Genomic DNA, 23,746 nt, shown 5'->3' with positions numbered 1-23,746 from the left:
ATATTAACTTTTTACTTTACTTTTATTTTTATTAATTGTTATAAGTCACTTTCAGTGCACATATTTGTGTAGAAAAGCGACTAACAAATTTAAAAAATAAATCACAAATCCCCCTGTGTCATAGAATGTTAAAGAGAGGAGAGAACTTTTCCCAAGATGGTTAATTTCCTAACCAGGTATTTGGAGGAGGACTCACAGGATAACCAGGATCTCCAGCCTCCCCACGATCTCCTCTGTCACCAACTGGACCCTAGAAAATGAACATAAAAAAATGCAAGAGAGATGTGAACTGCAACCTTACACCTCCAAGTGCCTGCTTCATCTCCCACATTTGTCAGAGAATAGCTTAGAGCTGTCACCAGAAAGAAGCGGGGGCTTTTCATTGATGGACTCTGGTTATAGGAATCTCTGTCAGGGGAGGCTCTATTGGCCCCATCCTTTTTCTCCTTCCCAAAACAGGTTAAAAGTACTCTGTACTGCTGCTCTGATCTGCTCGTAGCAGGTACCCAAGAGGCAAGGGGTAGCAAAGTAGGCTGGCAGTTTCAGTACCATGGAAAGCTCAGAGTAAGCAACTTGCACTGACAAAGACTGGAGAAGAACTGATGGAGGCTGGATGGAGAAGTGTCCATCCATCTACCCTTCCTAAGCTCCACCCCCTTGCCTGAAGAATGTGAATTCTAAAGGCAGGAGTTGCCAACATGATGCCCACCCTTGAGGACTTCTCCTGGCACCTAAAAGCCTCTGGACACCCCCCCCACTTCTTTATGGGGTGGTGGGAGTGGTTACCTTTTTCTTCCTTGAAAAGTACATAGATGTGAAGGAGGAAGCTGGAAGAGCGACACTCTTTGCCACTTCCTCATTCAGCTATTCAAAGCTCAGATTGATTCTGCTGTATCTGGCTTTTACCCAGATCCCTTGGAAAACCAAAGTTTGTGTGTGTGTGTGTGTGCTTTATCTCTCTTACCAGGATTCAAATCCCCAGTCAGCCATGAAGCTCCCTGAAAGACTTTGGGTCAGACACTGTCTCTCTGCCTAACTTACCTCACACGGTTGCAGGGAGGATAAAATGGGGGGGGGGAGAATAACGGACACCACATTTAGGTCTTTGGAGCAAAGGTGGGATATAAATGTAATAATAAGTTTAATAAATAAATAACAAGTGCTTCTTTCTAACTTTGTGTTTTTGTATTTCCTTGGTTTACAGTTTTATGTATTCCAGACGAAAGGGGCATAGCTCAGTAGCAGAGCATCTGCTTTGCATTCAGAAGCCAGGTTCAATCCCCTGATATCCAGGTAGGGCTGGGAGATAATCCTGTCTGCAACCCTAGAAGTCCAGTACCAGTCAGTGTAGACAAGTTAGATGGACCAATGGCCTGTCTTCCTATGGTCAGTTTGTTCCTATGGAGTTCTATCCAATGTTTGTCCTGCTCAGAGTAGACCTATTGAAATGGATAAACGTTACTAACTGAGGTTCATTAATTCCAGTTCCAAAGTTGTAAGTAGAACTTAGCTGGATACAACCCACTGTGTTTCATTATAACATTATGAATGTATATTTATTATGAGCTGCCTCAGGAACCCTATAGGATGAAAATAGTGTAGAAGAAGATCTACGCTTTTTAAAAAAACGAATAAATCCAGGGAGCAGTGGCCCTCGCATCCTTTACCTTCCGTGGCCAAGTGGAGCAGTGCTCGGTTGTATAGTCTTGCTTAAGTCTCAAACTAAGCTGAGGTCCAAACGAAGACAAGTGACCTCCAGTGGGAACTCCTACCAGTGCAGCACTCTTATCACCTCAGTTTGTTGGATATGTATAACCAGCCTAAATCACAGGGTTAAGCCTGACTTGTGGGACATCTCATATTATAAACTAACACTAGGCAGAGCAGATTGCTTACTCTGTCTCCAGGTGGTCCAGGAGGCCCCTCCATCTTGCCATCATCGCCTTGTTCTCCCTGCAAGCAATACGCATTAGTGTTAAAACAGCCCATGATTTATAATGCGAGTAGAAGCACAGCATTTTAGAACTAGAAGGGATCTTGGAGGTCATTTAGTCCAATACACAACCACTCCCACTTGGTAAAGGAATCTTGTAACTACAGCATCCCTAACAGATGGCCATCCTGCCTCTGCTTAAATACATCCAGCAACAGACAGACTACCACATCCTGAGGCAGGCAGTTTCACAGTTGAACAGCTCTTACCATTAAGAAGTTCTAATTTTGGCTAGAACAAAAGGCAGCCCAGTTATTCTTATTAATATTTATATACTCTGTCTTTTACCAACAATAACAGAGAATGTCTTATAAAAAGAGAAACAGCACAGCCATATATTAAAGATTAAACATACAATATTAAAACCCACAGAATTCAAAACAAATGACCACTGAAAACAACAATTAACATAATTAAGTAGCAGAACCAGAAAGCCAGCATGTTTGAACAAAAATGTGCCTGGAAGACAAAACGGAGGGTGCCAGGTGGAATCTCCACAATGAGGGCATTCCAAAGTTTTGGCACCACTACCAAGAAGGCCCCATCTCAAATGTTCACTTGCTTGACTACTCCTGATGATGGCAGAGTGAGGCATGGCCTCTGAGGAAGCTCTAAAAGCTGGACAGATCAATGTGGGAGCAATACCTCTATGGCTTAGAGAAAGGGCAAAAGCTTGGGGAAAAACTAACTCAGGATTTTAAAGCAACATAGTTTGAAATGAACTCACTCTTGGCTGCCTTTCCTGGGGCGGGAAACATTAGTTTGTAATTTTTAAAAGTCTTCCAGCTGGCCACCCTCAGCTCTACAAGGCCACTTTGAGGAACTGTAAATGGACTCAATGGAGACGGGTAATTTAAACGGGATGCACCCTGGAGGTCCATGCCAACGTTATGGAGGTCATCTAGCCAAGAACTGCTTTGTGGGAGGCTGGTTTTAACACATCATTAAACTTTTTCTTCTTCTTCCCTAATGGAACCTCCCTTTTTTTTTCCTGAGGATAGTCATTTCATTAAAAACATAAGAGCCCTGCTGGATCAGGCCAAAGGTCCATCTAGACCAGCATCCTGTCCAATAAGCGGCCCTTGGGAAGCCCGCAAGCAAGACCTGAGTTCAACAGCCCTCTCCTTACTTGCGATTCCCAGCAACTGGCATACTGCCTCCAGCTGGGGAGGTAGAACATGGCCATCATGGCTAGTAGCCGTTCATAGCCTCATCCTCCATGAATTTGTCTAATCCTCTGTTAAAGCCATCCAAGTTGGTGGCCATTCCTACATCTTGAAGGAGCAAATTCCATATTTCAACTAAGCACTGTGTGAAGAAGCCCCCCCCCTCGTTTGGGGGAGGTATGTGTCGAATCTTCCAAGATTCAACTTCATTGGATGGCTCAAACTACTAATATTATGAGAGGGAGAAAACCTTCTCTCTATCCACTTCTCCATACCATGCATATTATACGTCTCTATCATGCCTATGAGAAACCCACAAGCAGGACCTCAGTGCAAGAGCACTCTCCCCACTTGTGATTCCCAACAACTGGTTTTCAGAGGCATACTGCCTCCGACAGTGGAGGGAGAACATGGGCACCATGGCTAGTAGCAAGATAATAGCCTTATCTCCCATGAATTTGCCTACTCCTCTGTTAAAGCCATCCAAGTTGGTGGCCATCGCTGCACCCTATGGGAACATTCCACCTTACAACATATACTCTTGGGAGTGCCAGTGTAGTGTCATTGATAACACACTGGGGGAAGAGCTGGGTTCAAAATAATCCCTTCTCTCACATGCAAATTGACTGGGTGCTCTTGAGACATTTGCTGTCTCTCAGCTTAACCTATCCTGGCAGGGTTGTTGGAAAAATAATTGCTGGGAGAATCACTGCCCCCACCCTGAGCTTCTTGAAGAAAGGTTAGGATAAACATGTTTCAAAATTGCTTAATGACACAGATTAGATCAGTAACAGAGGGCAAGTTGTCCTCCACAGCCCTCTTGAGACTTCATCCACACACATGCTAAATGCATGGGGAAGCGTCACACTGGCGCTGCTTCCTTGACGTATGTGCATTGAGTGTGAAATCTGCAAGGGGGTGCCTGTGTGTGTCCATATATACATACATTGGTGTTCCACATGACTGGGACCCCTGACTGCACAGGGTGCCAAATTGTGTGAAATATATATGTGTGTGTGTGTGTGCGTGCGTGCAGGGAAGGGCTACAGCTGAGTGGCTGAGACCATGCTTTGCATGCAGAAGGTCCCATGTTCAATCCCCAGCTGCAACTCCAGATAGGGTTGGGAGAGACCCCTCCCTGAAACCCTGGAGAGCTGTCGCCAATCAGTGTCGGCAATACTGAGCTAGATGGACCAGTAGTCTGACTCAGCATAAAGCAGCTTCCTATGTTCCTATCACACTGAACAGATGTGCATACCAGTTATTTAGCACATGTGTGGAGAAGGTCTGAAAAAAGGTACCTAGTTTTCTTCAGACAGGATCTGAAATAAATTTTATTTCCTCTCTTTCCCTTCCTGGGAATTGTTGCAAGGCATTGCTATAAAAACCAATATCCACATGACCAGCTCCATCTAGACTCTAGAGCAGCCTTTCCCAACCTTTGAGTCCCCAGATGTTGTTGGACTATGTGATGTTCCTGCTTATAGTGTAAATATGGTAAGTGCTGTTTATATAGAACACATATGGTAAGTGGAGTGAAAGAGGAGGGGGGAGTACATGAGCAGTAGAATGCTGGATGATTGCCTGAGCGTTTGAATGGCTGGGAGTATAAATGGAAGAATGACAGCTGAATCTGGGTGGTGAACTGACGGGGTGTTTGAGAGGTTAAGAGAGAGGTTGGAGGTTTTGAAGTTTGGTGGTGTGGAGAGTGAGTCGGAGTTCTGAGGCAATTAGTAAAAAGTCAAGTACCTAACAATATAGATGAAACCATACGCTTGTGAAACATTCCTTAAGTAATCTTGTTATTTCTGATATTTAATAAATTCTTACTTGGTTTACCAAAGGCCTGATCCTTGGCTGGGGAAATATACAGACCAGAAGGGAGGGCAAGGTAATTACCAAGGCTGAACAGAAACTGTATCTAATGGTGGCAGCAGTGAAGAGAGAGATTGTAACAAGTCACGTATCCAGAGCAACCCAGAGTTGTATGCTTTAAATATAAAGATACAAGGGGGTTGGGAACAGCATAGGCACACAGTCACAAAATAACAAGCTATAGAGAGACTGAGGCAAAGTCTCTGGGAGTTTGGGTTACAGAAAGTGACTGGTGGTGCTGCCTAGCAGTGGGATCTAGTGAGATCTGTGCTAGAGCTGTAAAGGGTAAGAATAAACCTGACATTCCTGTCTGCTGGTAGCCCCAAGTGAGAGCTTCACAGGTGGTGCTGGGGAAGGACGTCACAGACTACAACATCTGGGGACCCAATGGTTGGGAAAGGCTGCTCTAGAGCATGAGTGAAAATCAAAAGGCAGCTGTGAACTGTTCTCCACCCCCCTCCTTCCGAACAGCAAGTCATTAAAATGAGTCACCTCTCTAGTCTGAACTGGTTATCACTAAGCTGACTAAGCAAAAGCTTTTGACCTGGCTTGGGGGGGGAGGGGAGGGAGAGAGAGAGAAATAAAGAAAAGAAGGAGCAGTGAAATAATGACTGAGTCACTCTAGTGGAAGGTGGGGGCAGGTGGGAGGGTTGCAAGGAGAGATTTGCCAAGAAAGAACATCTCATCCTTGGAAGAAGAAACATGGAGCACAAAGGAGTAGAAAACAGACTTTTTGCGAGATTTATGTAGCATCAGAAGACAAGCAACAGGCAAGGCACTCTCCAGAACAAACCTACTCTCCCTTTAGAGTTGGATATACACAAACATCCAGAGATTTCAATGCAATGCTAAAATCACTCTAAAAGCTCTGTAAGAAAGGATGGAGAGCTCTAAAAATGCCAAAATTTCTAGACGGCAACAACAGCGGGGAAACTCTGGCCCTTAGGCCTAATTAGGTGTACCAGACCTCCCCATTTGTCCAGTGAGGCTGTTTTGGCCATGCCACACCCATCTGCCTTACAGGCTGGTAAAGATGAAAGGGGGCTTGCAGGCACCCCTGGATAGTCTGTAGAGCCCCTGTGCAAAGCCCTGCCCGTGGAGTTTTGCAAGTGCCAAAATCAGCTATTGTCGTTGCTGTTCAGCATGCCTTCAATCCCCCTTTTGGTCCAGCCATATCTTTACATGGAAATAAAGGAATAAAGGCAGAATACCATCTACCCATGCATCACCATCTCCCTCAGCTGAATTCATATTAGGAACTGACTCTCAAAAGACAGGCTAAGCATCACAGACTGAACTAACGTATGAATTGTACTCAGATGACAGTGTCTTTTTATAAACAATTTCAGATCTCTAACAGATGGTCAAGGATTGGGCTATATGAAGCCTGCTGAGTTGGATAACAATAGCAGATTACATTTCAAATCTTGGCATAAATGTTCTGAGTGGTGAATTAGTAGAGTGCAGGTCATAATCACAAACAGTGTGTGGATTTTTAGACTTAATGAAAGCCTGACGCAGTTCATGTCCTCATCATATAAAAGGTATCTTTTTAGATTATATGTGATAAAAGGTTCTGCTTCCTGAATTGAGGCAGGAGGGTTAGTGGTGTCTTTCTGGAAATCCATTCCAGTTCTGCTAATGGCATAATTTCTACAGATCTGCCAGATTTTCATGACTTTCCTCAACTCCCATCATCCCTGGCAGTTGGCCATGCTGGCTGGGGCTGATGGAAGTTGAAGTCCCAGCAACATCTGCAGAGACAGATGTCCCCCTACTTAAAAAAAAGATGTATTTGATTCATTTAGATACTGCCATTAATTACAACAATAGTAAGGTGGTTCACAGCATAATAAGACAATTCTCTTTCTCTCTAAATATCTACAAAGCAGTAAAAATGTTATTAACTTATAAGAGGCCCGGGAATGCCTGCGCAAATAAATAAGTCTTAAGTAATTGGCGAAATGGCAACAGAGTTGGCACCTACCAGATCTCTGAGGGGAGACCATTCTTCAAACTGTGTACCACCACTGAGAAGGCTTTCCTTCACATGGCCATGAGATGTATTTCTGCAGGGCGCAGAATAACCAGGAGGGTCTCCTCTGATGGTCGAAGTGGCTGGGCTGATCTATATGGGGGAAAGGGGCTCTCCTACATAGCCTGGCCTCAAACTGTGTAGGGCTTCGCAAGCCAGTAACAACACCTTAACCTCAGCTTGACAGCAAATTAGCAGCCAGTGCTATTTCTTCAGCACAAGAGTTACTCGTGCTCAGTGAGATGCTCCACTTAGCAACCTAGCTGTTGCATTTGTGCATCTGCTGCAGCTTCCAAACCAGCCTTACAGAGTCCCTATAGAGCACATTGCAGTTATCCAGTGCTGACTTTACCAATGCATAGGTCATCATACTATGCTATCTCCAGCCCGGAATGGTTGCAGTTGGTGTACCAGCCCTGGTAAAAGACACTCCTAGCCATTAAGGCCACTCGTACCTCCAGTTATAATGATGGATCAAGAACACCCCCAGACTTCGGGTTGTATTCAACTAAGTCCTACTTGGAGTAGGCCCATTAAAATTAATGAACCTAAGTTAGACACTCTATTAATATCAAGGGGCCTACTCTGAGTAGGACTAGCATTGGGTATTCTTATTGTTGTTGTTGTTTAAATTTCTATACCACCTTTCCTGCCAGAAGGGGCCCAGAGCATCAAACAAGGGACAAAACTCTAAAAAATCTTAAAAATAAAACATCTTAAAAAGATCTTAAAAAAAAAACCATTAAAAAAATCTTTAACAGCAATTTGAACACACTGCAGGCTGGGATAAGGTCACTACTTAAAAGGCTTGTTGAAAGAGAAAGGTCTTCTGTAGGTGCCAAAAAGATAACATGCATATCTAATATTTAAGGGGAAGGAATTCCAAAGGGTAGGTGCCACTACACTAAAGGTCCGCTTCCTATGTTGTGCGGAACAGACCTCCTGCTAAGACGGTATCTGCAGGAGGCCCTCACCTGCAGAGTGCAATGATTGACTGGGTATACAAGGGGAAAGATGGTCCTAAGCTGCATAGCGCTTTGTACACCAAAACCAGCACCTTGAACTTGGCCCGGTAGCTAAAAGGCAGCCAGTGCAAATCTTTCAGCAGCTGGATACCATGTTGGTGATATCCTGCCTCAGTAAGCAGGCACACAGCTGCATTTTGCACCAGCTGCATCTTCCAGACCAATCTCAAGGGAAGCCCCACATAGAGTGCATTTCCGTAATCTAGCTTGGAGGTTCAGGGACAATTCATGGACAACATTGGTCAGGCTACCCTGGTCCAGAAACAGCCATAGCTGTCTTACCAACTGAAGCTGGTAAAAGACACACCTGGCCAACGAGGTCACCTGGGCCTCTAGTGACAAAGATGAATCCAGGAGCACCCCCAGACTACAAACCTGCTCTTTCAGAGGGAGCATGACCCCATCCAAAGCAGGCGATTGACCAGTTATCTGGACTTGGAAACCACCTACCCATAGTGGCTCCATCTTGCTAGGATTAAGAGTCAGTTTATTGGTCCTCATCCAGCCAACCACCAAGTCCAGGTACTTGTCCATGGCTTGCGTGGCCTTTCCCGATTCAAATGTTACAGAAGAATAGAGCGTACCTATGACACTGTCGGCAGACTGGGTACAAGGATATAAACCTGAGAGACACTCCACCCCCAAATGGCCTATGTGATTTTTAAAATGGCTTTGGTTTGGTTCATTTGCAAAGAGGCTGCTTGAGACCTGATGGAAAAATTCTGCACTCTCCTTTGAGGCTTTTGTCCAGAAAGGTATAAAAACTGGACTCTTAGAGCCATTTTCTGTTCCGGGTTCTGGTTGCCCAGTTCCACTATAAAATCACCTGCTGAATTGCTCTTCTGGGGTCTGGTCATTCACTTCCACTGCTGAATATCACTCTACCTGAAATTGCCTGCTGAATCACTTAGCTAGCCAGAACCCAGGGATCTTTTCCTTCATCATCTCTGGACCCCTGCCTGCTGAAACAGAGAAACTGCTTGCTGAAGCTGCTTCAAAAGCTCTTTTCAGGGCTCCACTATTTTTCCTTCCTTTCCCTGAACCTGGCTAGCTGAAGCAGAGATCCAAGAAGCCATTTCAGGGCCTGCCTGCTGCATTTGCTATTTCCCTGCCTGACCCAGGAGTTTCTACGTGCTCCATTTCTACTTACAGATTGCCCAACAGGGCTGGGAAATACTGTGCTCTGTAATCTGTCTTCTGGATGTCCTTTCCCTACAAATTGTAGCCTCCACATTTGCTCCCTCTGCCTATCGTTGACTGTGCTTCATAAGCCATATTTTGGTCCTCCCTACCCAGCTGCACATGACTGAGGCTAGTCTGCAAAGTGAGCCCAGAGAGAGAGGTCAGGCTAGTGTGCTTTCCTCAGTTGTGCTGAACTCAACTCCCCCCATCTCCCCTTATGCCTTTTGTGCTTGCTCCTTCATATACTATATGTGCGTGTTGGGTATGTGAGTTTAGTTATGATTAGGTTTATTTGGGTAATTTCTTCATGCATGTTGTTACTGAGCTATCCCTACTGATGTCAATAGATATGTACTGGTACTGAGCTATTCTCCATTTGTGTTAAATGTATACGTTTTGACTCTGTGTGTGTACGCTTAATAAATACCCTCATGTTTAAGACCTGTGTGAATGTAAGTTACTGGGTAAATCTGCCAAGATGCACTATTGCTGATGTCTAAAGATCCTAATTCACAAGACTCCTCGAATGTGTGAATGTGAAACACAGAGAAGTCTTACTAACAACACCTCACCCCAGATCTCCTGATGACCGCTCCCAATGGTCTCATACAGATGCTAAATAGAATTGGAGACAAGATGGAACCCTGCAGCACCCCACAGCACCCCACAGCACATTTGCTAGGGGGACAAAAGACAATCACCCAATGCTATTCTCTGAAACTGGCTCTGCAGATAGGATTGGAACCACTGAATACCCATTTCACCAAGTCAGTTTAGGAGGATATCATGTTCAATGGTATCAAAAGCTGCTGAGAGATCAAGTAGGAATAACAGGGTCTCACTCCCCCATCCTTCTCCCAATATAAGGGTCATCCATCAGGGTGACCAATTCAGTCCCATAACCAGGCCTGAACCCAGATTGGAATTGGTCAAGATAATCTGTTTCATCCAAGTGTACTTTCAATTGCTGCGCCACAACCCTTGATTATCTTCCCTAAAAAGGGGGTATTTGCAACCAGGCGTTAGATGTCATAAACCAATGGGTTCAGGGTGGGCTTTTCTGGGAGTGGCTGGATCACCACCTCTTTCAGGGTGGCTGGGACCATTCCCTCCCACAAAGACACATTGACCGCAACCAGGATCCACTTGGTCACACCCTCTTGGTAAGTCTTAACAAGCCAAGAAGGGCAAGGCTTGAGGGGTTACGGTGCTGGTCACATCATTGCAAGCACCTGGTCCACATCATAGAATCACAGAATAGTAGAGTTGGAAGGGGCCTATAAGGCCATCAAGTCCAAGCCCCCATCATAAGGCCACATCAACTGAAACTGATCCCAAGAAGCTGCAACATAATACCACTCCATGTAACTGACCTATGTTCTGGACATGCATACCACTCAACCACAGGGCTTCTGTCTCATCAGGGTTTTAGCTCAGTTTATTGGTCCTCATCCAGCCCATCACTGCATTCAGACACTGGTCCAGAGCCTGCATGGCCACTCCTTATTTGGATATAACAGAGTAAAAGAACTGGGCATCATCAGCATACAGATGATACAACACTCCAAATCACTAATAAGAGCTCCCAAAGGCTTCATGTGGATGTTAAATAGTATTGGGGATAAGATGGTACCCTACAGCTCAATTGCTAGGGGGACAAGTCACCCAGTGCTTCTCTTTGCAACTGATCCTGTTGATAGAAGCACAATTATTGCAGCACAGTGCTTCCAACTCCCAACCCACAGAGAGGGTCCAGGAAGATATGACCAGTGGCATCAAAAGCCATTGAGAAACTGAGTAAGAGCAACAGAGTCACACTTTCCATGTCCCTTTCCCAATAAAGGCCATTCAACAAGGGAGCCAAGGCTGATTTGGTCCTAAAACAAAATTGGTTGGAGTTAGGGCAATGGCGGGGAACATATGTGTGGTGGACTAAGTGAGGCAAGGCAGCTGAGGAGACTGTGGAGACGCTGCTGGGCTGGACTGCCGGCTGAGGCAGGAAATGAACGGATGATTTTGGATTCCAGATCACATCTGTCCCAGCTAGCACAGCAAACATTTGGAGGGCCACAGGCTCCCTCCACAGGATTCAGGTGTGAGGCTTTTATATTCTGCTTATCTTTTACCACCACCTCATCATTAGCAAAATTGACATGATTTGCTCAGGGTTCTCTCAGCACAGACTATGTACAGCACAGTCTCAGAAAGATCTACCCTGTAGCTCACTTCAGAACCAACCCTGCTTCCTTTGCTGTGCTGCATAGATCCTGCCCATTTACCTTTTCACCTTTGGGCCCAGGTGGTCCAGTTGGGCCTGGCACTCCTGTGTGTCCCTGCAAGAGAATGAAAATCCATGTCAAAATTAGGCTTGCTGATACAGGTACATATGAAGCTGCCTTATATCAGGAAACTGCCTTATATCAGACAGCTCTGACTGGCAGGAGCTCTCCAAGGAATCAGAGCAAAGCTAAACCGCTGTTAATACACAGCTAATGCACATATACCCCTTAGGGCTCCCATAGGTGGAGAGGAAGTGCTGGAAGAACCAACTGCCTACACAGAAGTGGACAAGCTGCGAGAAGGCTACTCTGCCCTCTTGCATCACCATCACAGAGATTCACAGCTGGTGCCACCACCTATCCGTCTCCCCTCCTCCCTGGCCTCCTTGCAGGTACATGGTTTTTCGGGGGACTCTGGTGGTAGAAAGATGGGGCACCAGTTGACCCCCATCCAGAGAGAGAAAGGAAGGAACCCCAACATTATTGCAGGAAAGGCCAGCTCGAAAACAAACCCTGGCTGCAGAAATAAAGAAAATTAAAGCTCACACTACTGGGGTAGAGCTGAAAAAGGTAGATCCTATGACACAGTAGTCCAAAACAACAGCTTACCTGATAGCCCTTTAAGCCAGGCTCCCCTTGTGCCCCCATCCGGCCTGGAGCACCCTGTGGGAACAAAAGAAGGTCAGCTCTGCCCTTGCCCAGGTTTTCTGGTTCCTGCTGATCCAGTCATTTGTTCAATGTTTCCACAGGAGGAAATATCTTTGTCTACTTCCTCCACCTACTGAGGGTTCCTTTGGGATCTGTCTTTGCTTTCCTGCTATTCTCTCTCCAAACTTTTCCCTTCATCAAATCTCTGCTGTTTCCAGTATCTCCTTTATGCTAAGCCCCCCCCGAAATCTCCAGTTCTATCCATCAGCCCCAAATCTCTCCCTGTCCAATATCTACAACTAAACAGTCTGACGAGAAAGAGATACAGACAGAGACTGCTTAATGAAGGCATTTCTAAGCTGTTTATGTAAAATGGTCTCAAATATTCATTAAAATAGCAACAAAAGACTATAAAACAGTAGACAATAAAATTATCGGAATAAAATCAGCAGTTTTAACAAAAACAGATACATGTGCACATGCACACGAAGGAGTACACACATACAGCGGCTTAAATTTACAATTAAAAGAACAAATTAAACACATCCATCAAATATAGCTACAACACAATACTAACATCTGTTAAAAACAACAAACAGAAGCAGTATTAAATGCAGTGTAAAAAAACAATTGTTGGAGAGTTTAAAACATTCCTATTTGCGAATCTTGTCATCTCAAACATAGTACATCCAGGATGGAAGCCCTCAGGCCTTTCTCCCAAGCCCTCCTCTTCTCAGTTACTCTCCGCGTCCATTGACAAGGTCTCCATCATAGACACCTAAAATTGCCATATCCAGATTGGCAGAGGCACCCTAAGGCAGGGTACCCAACACAATGCCGTGCCCTCAAAATGTTCCATCAGTCCCAGCTAGAATGGACAAGGGCTAGGGCTAGAGATGGGGGAGAAATCTGATTCACTTTGCATTTAAAGGTGAATCTATCAAATTTGCATTTTCCAAAACAATGTGAGAACTGAAACACTGTCATCTTTTGAAATCTGCATCGCAGATTTCAAAGCAACCAATGTCTACAAGCATGCATATATTAGGCAAAGCGTGGACAGAAATGAATATATTAGGGGGAAAAACATACAAAAGTGCATTGGGCTCCTGCTGGAAGGAAGGGCGGGATATAAACCAAATAATAAATAAATAAATAATAGGAGAAATAGCTTGCAAAAATGTGTACATTATTCAAAACTGCATACAAAACTGCATTATTCAAAACTGCATATAAAATGTGTTTATACTGAAGAATTTCCATGAGGATTTTAAAAAAGAAATGCAAATTGCTGAAGAAGTGAATTTAATCAATTTAAGGCTGAGGGGAAAAAAGACAAACTGAGAGAACCAAAACTGACTCATCTTTCCATCCCTAGGCTAGGGCTAATGGGAATTGTAGTCCAACAACATTTTGAGGGCACCATGTTGAGTTCCCCTGATCCAAAGCTCCAGAGAGGGGTGTTCTCAACCCTATCATTCTGTTTCCTGACTCCTAACTGAGCAGTGCAGAGCAGGGGAGCTGTCTCAGTTGGTCCACAGGTGAGGTGATATAAGCAAGCCAGCTTTCAGAGAGCGAGCGAACACAGTGAGTGAACAGGGAGAGCAAATAGGAGTTTGACAAAGGAGTTAGACAGGGGAGGTCCCTAAAATAAAAATAAAAAAATAATTCTCCTTGTACAGCACACCGCACACAGTGGGACTCTAAGGTTTACCCTGAAGTAGGACAGGACAAAGCACAGGCCACTCCAAAACAAGCAGTCAGAAACAAAAGGTAGAAGAAAGTTATGAACGGGAAGGATACTCCAGTGGTTGTGACCTGCAAGGTGTGTGCCATGTTTGTTTTCTTGCCTGAGAACAGTACACATGCAACAAGTGCAAGCTCGTGGCACTGTTGGAAGAAAAAGTGAGAGGCCTGGAATGGCGGTGGCCACACTGAGGACTATAAGAGCTCTTAGACAGAACGCTGGAACAACAGCAGCAAAGAGAAGTGGAGGTGGAAGAGCAACAGCATGTGGTAGCAGAAGAGGCGTCTGCTTTGGAGAGGAGCAACAAAGTGGAGGAAACTCCGTGGGAAAGGGTGACAGGAGCAGAAGAGCTAGCGGAACTATGGAACCGCTTTCAACCACTCGAGGATGAGACTGGAAGACAGCCTGTGGTGGAAGAATTACAGGAGACCCCGTGCGACAACAAGCAAGAGGCTGAAGCTCAATCAAGATGGGGCAATGAAACCACATCCCACAACAAGAAGAGAAGAGTACTAGTAGTGGGAGACTCCCTACTGCGTGGGATTATTATTATTATTATTATTATTATTATTATTATTATTATTATTATTATTATTATTATTATTTTATTATTATTATTATTATTATTATTATTATTATTATTTTATTATTATTGTCTTTATTTATACCCCGCCGTTTTTCCAAAACTGGGACTCATGGCGGCTTCCAGATAAAAAATACATATAATTAAAAACATACAAAGTCTACATTAAAATAAGATTAAACTATTTCCAATATTAAAACTATACACACATATAGCTAAAAAAGTTCAAACTAGTTTAAAAATGATTGACACCTAAGTATGCCGAGAAGATCCGTGGACTCGCCAGGTATGCTGTCTACCAGGAGGACGGATGAGACATGTGACAGAAGGGTTGCCATCACTCATCAAGCCCACTGACAGGTATATCCCTTTCTCCTCATCCATGTGGGAACAAATTATACTGCCAAACAGAGGTTTGAAGAAATCACATCAGACTTTGAAGCTCTAGGAAGGAAACTCAATGACTTTGGGGCCCAAATAGTTTTTTCATCCATCCTTCCAGTACTTAGGAGTAGAAAGGGAAACAAAAATACTCTGTGTGAATGAATGGCTACGAAGGTGGTGCCGACGTGAGAGATTTGGATTCTGGGACCACGGGCTATGCTTCCTGGAAGATGGACTGCTGGCAAGTGATGGGTTGCATTTCACAAGGGCTGGGAAGAATGTGCTTGGCCACAGAATGGAGAAGTTCATCAGGACGGCTTTAAGCTGAATCCTAAGGGGGAGGGAGACGTAAACTTGGTGGTAATGACTGATGAAGGCTTGTGCACAGTAACGGGAACAGAGAGATCAGCTCTGATAGGGCCCAGTAACAGTCCTCAGAAAAATGTAGTAAGGAAGCCAAGCCATAAATCCCATGGTCTTCGATGTCTCTATACTAATGGGCACAGCATGGGAAACAAACAGGACAAACTTGATCTCTTAATACAGGAGGGTAATTACGACTTGATAGGTATAACTGAAACTTGGTGGGATGACTCCCATGACTGGAATATTGAAGGATATAACTTGTTCAAAAAGAACAGAAGGAATAAAAAGGGAGGGGGAGAACAATTGTAAGTACAGTTCCATGGCAAGCGACCTTAATGAGAAAAGGAGTCCAAGAAGGGTGGGAGTTTCTAAAAAAGGAAATTCTAAAAGCGCAATGGCAAGCAATTCCAACAAGGAAAAATGGGGGGAAACAGCAGAAGAAGCCAATGTGGCTTCACAAAAAGCTTAAAGATGACCTGAAAACAAAAAAGGACACATATAGGAAGTGGAAAGAAGGCTAGGCCACAAAGGTAGAGTACAGGCAGGTATCACAGAATTGCAGGGATGGTGTCAGGAAGGCTAAAGCTGAGAATGAGCTGAGGTTAGCGAGAGATGCTAAAAGCAACAAAAAAGCTTTCTTCAGAAACATCCATAGTAAAAGACAGACAAAGGAAATGGTCGCACAGCTACTCAGTGAGGATGGCAAAATGATTACAGTTGGCAAAGAAAAGGCAGAAAAGCTCAATTCCTACTTGGGCTCAGTCTTCTCCCAAAAAAGGGTCTATGACCCACCCGGGAAACATGAAGTAGAAGGGGCAGGATTGGAACTTGAGATTGATAGACAAAGGGTCAAGAAATACCTAATCACTTTGAACGAGTTCAAATCGTCAGGGACTGATAAACTGCATCCTAGAGTATTGAAGGAAGTGGCTGAAGAACTCTCAGAACCTCTGTCTATTATCTTTACGAAATCGTGGAGGACTGGTGAAGTGCAGGAGGAGAGCTAATGTTGTCCCTATCTTCAAAAAAGGCAAAAAGGAGGAACCGAGGAACTACAGACCAGTCAGCCTAACACCAATCCCTGGATAAACTCTGGAGCAGATTATAAAGCAGTCAATCTGTAAACAATGCAGTGATTACTAGGAGCCAACATGGATTTATGAAGAACAAATCCTGTCAAACTAATCTTATCTCATTTTTTGATTGGGTAACCTCTCTTGTAGACTGTGGGAATGCTGTGGACATAATATATCTTGACTTCAGCAAAGCTTTTGACAAAGTACCCCATGATATTCCGATTAGCAAGATAGCTAAATGTGGGCTGGATGGAACAACTATCAGGTGGATCCACAGTTGGCTCCAGAATTGTACTCAAAGATCAAAGGTTCCTTCTCAAACTGTGCAGAAGTAACAAGTGGGGTACCACAGGGCTCAGTCATGGGCCCAGTGCTCTTCAACATTTGTATTAATGACTTGGATGAGGAGGTACAGAGCATGCTTATCAAATTTGCAGATGATACAAAATTGGGGGGCATAGCTAATACCATGGAAGACAGAAACAAAATTCAAAGGGACCTCGATAGGCTGGAGCATTGGGCTGAAAACAACAGAATGAAATTCAACAGGGATAAATGCAAAGTTTTACACTTAGGAAAAAGAAACCAAATGCACTGTTATAAGATGGGGGATACTTGGCTCAGCAATATGACATGTGAGAAGGATCTTGGAATTGTCGTTGATCACAAGCTGAATATGAGCCAACAGTGCGATGTGGCTGCAAAAAAGGCTAATGCTATTTTAGGCTGCATTAACAGAAGTATAGTTTCCAAATTGTGGGAAGTCCCCCTCTATTCAGCACTGGTTAGGCCTCATCTTGAATACTGCGTCCACAGTTCTGGTCTCCGCACTTCAAGAAGGATGCAGACAAACTGGAACAGGTTCAGAGAAGGGCAACAAGGATAATCAGGGGACTGGAAACAAAGTTCTATGCGGAGAGACTGAAAGAAATGGGCATGTTTAGCCTGGAGAAGAGAAGACTGAGGGGAGATATGATAGTACTCTTCAAGTACATGAAAGATTGTCACACACAGGAGGGCCGGGATCTCTTCTCGATCATCCCAGAGTGAAGGACACAGAATAATGGGCTCAAGTTGCAGGAAGCCAGATTTCGACTAGAGATCAGGAGAAACTTCCTAACTGTTACAGACATATGACAATGGAACCAATTACCTGGAGAGGTAGTGGGCTCTCCGACACTGGAGAAATTCAAGAGGCAGCTGGACAGCCATCTGTCGGGAATGCTTTGATTTGGATTCCTGAATTGAGCAGGGGTTTGGACTGATGGCCTTATAGGCCCCTTCCAACTTTGCTGTTCTATTCTATGATTCTATCTAGGGATGGAGGGTATGTGTGAACCTGAGACCTTCTTCATGCAAAGTATGTGCTCTGACATTGATCCTACATGTATCCAGTTCCCTCTATTCTGCTAAGATGCAAGGAAACGAGCCAAGGAGAAGATTAGAGGTGGCGATTCACAGGTCAAGGGGTCAGGAACTGTCAAGGGTCAAAGGGAGAGCCTGGCTGTATCTGGTGGTCCAGGGGTAAAGCCTGACTGGTGGGGACACGTGGAAGAAATAGCAAAAGCTCTCAAGCCAAGCAGAAAATACCTTTCCAGCCTTTCATTCTACCTTCCCTTTCTGAGATTTTACTCCTTCCCCAATGATCCTAAGAAGGAGGCTAAAATATTGCTACAGGAGTATTCACCATGAACCCCAAAGTCTGCTATCCCCTTAAATTCTCAGCCAACGTTTTCTGCTGTTTTGTGCCAAAAGACCAGTTTTTTGCCACCACCCAAACGTGTATCATACAAGCTACACTTGTAGAACCTCCCTATTCTACACACCTGTTAAAGGTGAAGGAGCCCTATTGTCTTTTCCACCTGTCCACCATATTCCCAACCTCCCCATTGCTGCTCTTGCCCTATAAGCCCTCCCACCCATTTCCCCCCTGATGTAGTAGTGGAAAACTGCACCAGAGTTACATTCAATGAGCTGACACTCTGTTCTCACCATAGATCCCAGGGTACCTCTGGATCCTTTTGGGCCTTGAGTCCCCTTGGAACCCATCTTCCCTGGCGGGCCGGTCTCTCCAAGTTGCCCTTGATGACCTTTGCTGCCCTGAAGACAAGCATAAATGTCAGTGACAGAAAGCAAGACCCAGTTCTCATGCTCTGGGCTTACTGCTCCAGAATACAGGCAGGGACTCACAACTCAGAACACTCATCCAAGCAAAACAAAACCAGAGCAATTCTTGCACATTAAAAAAACAACTGGTATGTTAAGAAGGAGGCTTGCCAAAAATCCTTCTCATGCCAGTTTTAGGAATATAGGAAGGTGCATCATACTGAGCCAGACTATTGGTCCATCTGGATCAGGGACAGAGAGCCTGTGGTTCAATTCCAGCTCCCATCAGCTCCAGCCAGCATGGGCAGTGGTGAGAGATGATGGGACCTGGAGTCTAACAGCATCTAGAGGGCCACAGGTTCCCTATCCTTGATCTAGATCAACATGATCTACACCGACTGGCAGCAGCTTTCCAGGGTTTTAGGCAGGGGACAGTCCCAGCCCTACCTGCAGATGCCAGGTATTGAACCTGGGACCGTCTGCATGAAAACACAGCTATTCTGCTATTGATCTACAGTCTTTTTCTATGTTCAGGGAATGTTTCCTCATGGAACCATCAGGTTAACCCCCCTGCTACTACCTGAAGTGATAAGGGTTATCATCTCAGTGAGAACTGAGAACCACTCCCTGGTGAAGTTTTGACTTATGGCTCCGATCCTTCCCTGCAGGGGGTGGAAGGATTAAGATGTTCCAACCCCAGAGACTAATGGGATCCACTGGATTCCTGGATGCCCTGGGAGAATTTCTACTAGATAGAGTAAGCGACCCTGTAGAAACCTTTGTCACCCTGTGGAACAACGAGATGAGTCAGGCTACAGAGCCTCTGGCATTGTGGAGCCTGTTTTGCACCTTGGTACACCAGTGAACTATGGGCAATGAAACAGGCCGGACAATGGCTAGAGCGCAAGTGGCAAAGGACATGGTGTGAGGGTGATCAGGCACTAGTAAAACAACATAACCATTCCTACTGTATGGCGGTGAGGATGGTGAAGAAAATCCTCCAGTAACTGTCCAGTGGAGCTTCTTCATATTGTTCATAACATCAACTCCAGGAAATTGCATACTAGACACTTTGGAAGCCCACTGTGAATTGTCAGCAAGGCACTTCAAGGATAAAGTTGCTTGCCTTCATAGCAATCTTGACACCCCATCCACCTCTACTGTAGTCCCCAGTGATGTGCTCAGTGTTACATCTGCTACAACTTGGGGGGATCAGTTTCAGCTGATGCTGTCTAATGGACAAGGTGCTTGCAGCGATGCCCTTGCCCTTCTTAGCTTATTAAAGCTTGCTGAGCAGGTATGATCAAATGGATCCAGGGTGTGGTCCCTCCTTTGCAGGAGGCAGTGGTCCCAGCCCCCCTGAAAAATCCCACCCTGGACCCATTGGTTTGTGACACCACCCAGTCGTAAATACCCTCTTTTAAGGAAGGTGATTGAGAGGGTTGTGGTGCAGCAACTTCAGGTACTCTTGGATGAAACAGATTATCTTGACCCGTTCCAATCTAGGCTGAGGCCTGGTTATGAGACTGAATTGGCCTTGGTCGCTCTAATGGATGACCTTTACTGGGAGAAAGACAGGGGGAATGCAACCCTGTTATTCTTACTTGATCTCTCAATGGCTTTTGATATCATTGACCATGGTATCCTTCGGAGCCGACGTGGTGAGATGGGTAGTGGAGGCAGTTTTACAGTGGTTCAATCCTATCTCTGGGGTCAGTTTCAAAGAATAAGGTTGGGTGATTGTCTTTTGCCCCCCTAGCACTTGTGCTGTGGGGTGATGCAGAGTACCATCCTGTCCCCAATGCTGTTTAACATCCATATGAAACTGTTGGGAGCGGTCATCAGGATATATGAGTGGAAGTGTCAGCAATACGCTGGTGATACCCAGCTCCATTTCTCTGTAATATCTCAATCAGGAGAGTCCATGCAAACCCTGGACTAGTGACTGGACTTGGTGGTTCACTGGATGAGGGCTGACTGAATCCTAGCAAGATGGAGGCTTTGTGGGTTGTTGGTTCCTGAGTGAGGATAATTGGTCAATTGCCTACTTTGGATGGAGTCGTACTCCCTCTGAAAGAGCAGGATCATAGTCTGGGGGTGCTCCTGGATCCATCTTTGTCACTAGAGGCCCAGGTGACCTCAGTGGTTAGGAATACCTTTTACCAGCTTCAGCTTCTGAAAAAATAGCACTGGCTGCCCATTAGTTGCTGGGCTAAGTTCCAAGGTTCTGGTTTTGGTGTACAAAGCCTTATGCAGCTTGGGACTATCTTTCCCCTTATATACCCAGTCAATCACTGTGCTCTGCAGGTGTGGGCCTCCTGCAGATACCATCTTATCAGGAGGTTCCTTCTGCACAACGTAGGAAGCAGACCTTTAATGTTGTGGCACTACAACACTAGTTGTACCTTTGGAACAAAGGTGGCACCTTTGGAATTTCCTTCCCTTAAATAATAGACAGGCGCCATCTCTGTTATCTTTTTGGTGCCTACTGAAGACCTTCCTCTTTCAACAAGCCTTTTAAGTAGAGACCTTATCCCAGTCTGTGTCTGTTTTGGAACTGATTTTTAAGATGTTTGTAAATATTTTTTTAGAAGATGTTTTTAAGATGTTTTGTTTAGATTTTTTGTTTTTGAGTTGTTTTAAGATGTTTTAGTGTTTTCTTTGTTTACCACCCTGGGCTCCTTCTGGGAGGAAGGGAGGGGTAGAAATGTAATACATAAATAAACAAATAAACTAGGTCAAAAATGGAAGCAAACATGAGAGATCAATAGGAATAAGAAGAACAGACGCATTTGTACCTTTAGCCCAGTTTTCCCCTTTTCCCCTTGCCGGCCTGGTTTTCCTTCTGGTCCCTGGAAGAAGACAGTTAGAGAAAGAGAGAGAGAATCCCATTATTATTATTCAACACCTCCTGAAGTAGATCAGAGTCTCAGTAGATGGGCTTGTTTCTGCTGGCCCCCTTTTCCCATGACCCTCTACTGCTCTTACTAAGAACATAAGAAGATCCTGGCTGCTGAATCTGGCCAAAGGCATCCTGTCCTCATGTTGGCCAGCCGGATGTCTCTGGAAAGCCCACAAGCAGGACATGAGCACAACAGCACTCTCTCCATTTGTGATTCTTTCACATGTCTTGCGTCACAAGTTGCTTGTGGGTTCCTTTTACAAAATCAGTAATTCCTCTCAAATAGATACCAAGGGTATCTTATCTGCGGTGCCCAGCATTGCTACTGCTATGCCTTTAAGTGTAGCTTTCTTATTTGATTTTTTAAAAAACAACCCTGTTTTGGATAGCTAGTTGGATCTTTTATTCTAGGGTTTATTGATCGCAAGATCCCTCAAAGGCAAAATATTGATATCTGAAAAAAAATTAACCCCATTCCATTCCCAGTCACAGCACTCTTGGGCTGAGAAGAGAGCCTAGATTCCTTCTTCTGTCCTGTCCTCTTCTGCATCTGGTGCTTCTACTCTGAAATTGCTATAGTTTGTTCACTCATCTTTTACAGAGAATCCATACAATGTTGTCACCAAATTCACACTTTTTAAATGTTGTCCTCCCACGTTTTGTAACTTTTGTTTTACAATAGAGTGCAATTGCAACAAACCACTATTGAGGCTTTTAAGTATTACTGTGTCTTTAACTAAAAGTTTCCTCCTCGCAGCTTGTTTTTACTTCCTGTTCAGAGTGGCAGCGGATCAAGTGATGAATTTCTCCTTAATAGTCAGCTTCTGTTTCGGGGGGGGGGGTTGTTAATAAATTGTTTCCTTGCTTCCTTTATTTTATAGTGAAACCTGGAGGGGCTGGATTGCACATGTTCCTTAATTGGCAGGATAATGACATAATTGGTGCAGAGAACTGGTAATTTCTTGTACTGGACGCACCTGTGCATGGATGGCATGAAGCAAAGGGGGGGAAAGGGAAAAGGGGGGAAGCTATTAGGTATTTTCCCAGGGATGTGCGATGACTCATCTCTATTTCATCACTTGGAACACAAAAGCCAAGGGGATGAGTCTCTACAGCCCAGGGGCAGTGGGCCAAGGAATTGGTGGGACAGAATTGAACAGCTGTTGGAGAACAGATGAAAGAATGAGCTTGCACAACATTTTGGCAACAAGGAATTTGAGTTTTCATCAAGCTTTTTTCTACCACTCTGTTGTCCCATATTAACATCAACTCTTTCTCTGAATGCTTTGACTCTAGATCAGAGCAAAATTGATACTGAGGAAACCCACATTTAGGATGCCTTCAGACTGTTGCTATTTTGTGGGAGGGATTCAAGTACATACTGGGACTTTAGGTTTGAACAATGAGAGTGGATTAAAGGGCTCTGTTGCCCTAGCGCAACAAATCTACTTTGTTTGGATTTTTTTTGTCAAAGAATTGGACTTTTTGCTGTTTGGAAAGTGATGGGGAAAATGCACTGAAAAGTGTGGGATGAATGAGAAACTAATGGGAAGACATATATACACCCTGTAAATAAATCAGGATGAATGCAGGATGAATAATAATTGTTGTACAACTTCCTTGAAAACAAATCAGGCAGAACAAATGCACAGTAAAGGCTGGGCGTATTCTAACCACCACATATGTTGTGTGCAAGCACATCAGATGAACACTTAATAAACAGGTCATCTGCAGGGGCCCCATAGGCTCAAGTGCATATACAGACATAATTTATTTTCATTCCGAACAGAATACTGTAGAGCTTTAGATTTCTCCTGTGTAGAACAGAAAACCCTCTACAGTTCCAGACAGCTTACAAAGCGTATAGACAAGAAAGGGTAAGATGTGGGATGGGGGGCACAATGGGCAAAAGTAGAAAAAATATGAGAAGGGAGAGGATTAATTCTCACTGATATAATTGGGACTTGATAATTGCAACAACAGTTAGCAAAATACCATCCAAAGACTTGTCTAATTAGGACTTTCATTTCTACCAAAACAGGAGTTCTTATTTCAACACTTTATTTACCACTTAATTAAAAATGTCTCTACGCAGCATATAAGTAACTCAATAAAATAAAGCTAAAAGTCAGTTAAAACGATGAAATCAGAACTTAGTATAATGCCTGTTGATGAAAATCTTGAGAATTTTGTACTTGTACAGTGATCTCTACTAAGTCTGGGAATCAAAACTGGGGAACAGCACATTCCTTATGGTCCTCTATTGGTCTGGCTCCTCCCTTAGCAGCCATTTCACCTGACTGTTTCAGGGGGAGAAGTGAGGCAGCAAGGCACCTTCCATCAGCCTGGCTGGGACCATCTCCCATCTGGCTCCTCCTC

General features: G+C 44.4%; 1 protein-coding gene across 2 annotated transcripts in view; it reads right to left on the bottom strand.

Annotated features, from left to right (window-relative positions):
- The window catches only part of COL27A1 (collagen type XXVII alpha 1 chain), a 376,750-nt gene that overhangs the window by 60,563 nt on the left and 292,441 nt on the right, over nt 1-23,746 (bottom strand). For both annotated transcript variants that reach the window (XM_061603994.1, XM_061603995.1), the window contains exons 38-43: nt 21,264-21,317; nt 18,352-18,459; nt 12,165-12,218; nt 11,556-11,609; nt 1,897-1,953; nt 197-250 (exon numbers count right to left, since the gene is read on the bottom strand). In XM_061603994.1, coding sequence (XP_061459978.1) covers nt 197-250; nt 1,897-1,953; nt 11,556-11,609; nt 12,165-12,218; nt 18,352-18,459; nt 21,264-21,317 — 381 coding nt within the window. The remainder of the gene's footprint in view (nt 1-196; nt 251-1,896; nt 1,954-11,555; nt 11,610-12,164; nt 12,219-18,351; nt 18,460-21,263; nt 21,318-23,746) is intronic.

Source organism: Rhineura floridana, chromosome 20 (genome assembly GCF_030035675.1).
Source record: "Rhineura floridana isolate rRhiFlo1 chromosome 20, rRhiFlo1.hap2, whole genome shotgun sequence".
Classification (NCBI taxonomy): domain Eukaryota; kingdom Metazoa; phylum Chordata; class Lepidosauria; order Squamata; family Rhineuridae; genus Rhineura; species Rhineura floridana.
This window is presented reverse-complemented; position numbering and strand designations above follow the sequence as displayed.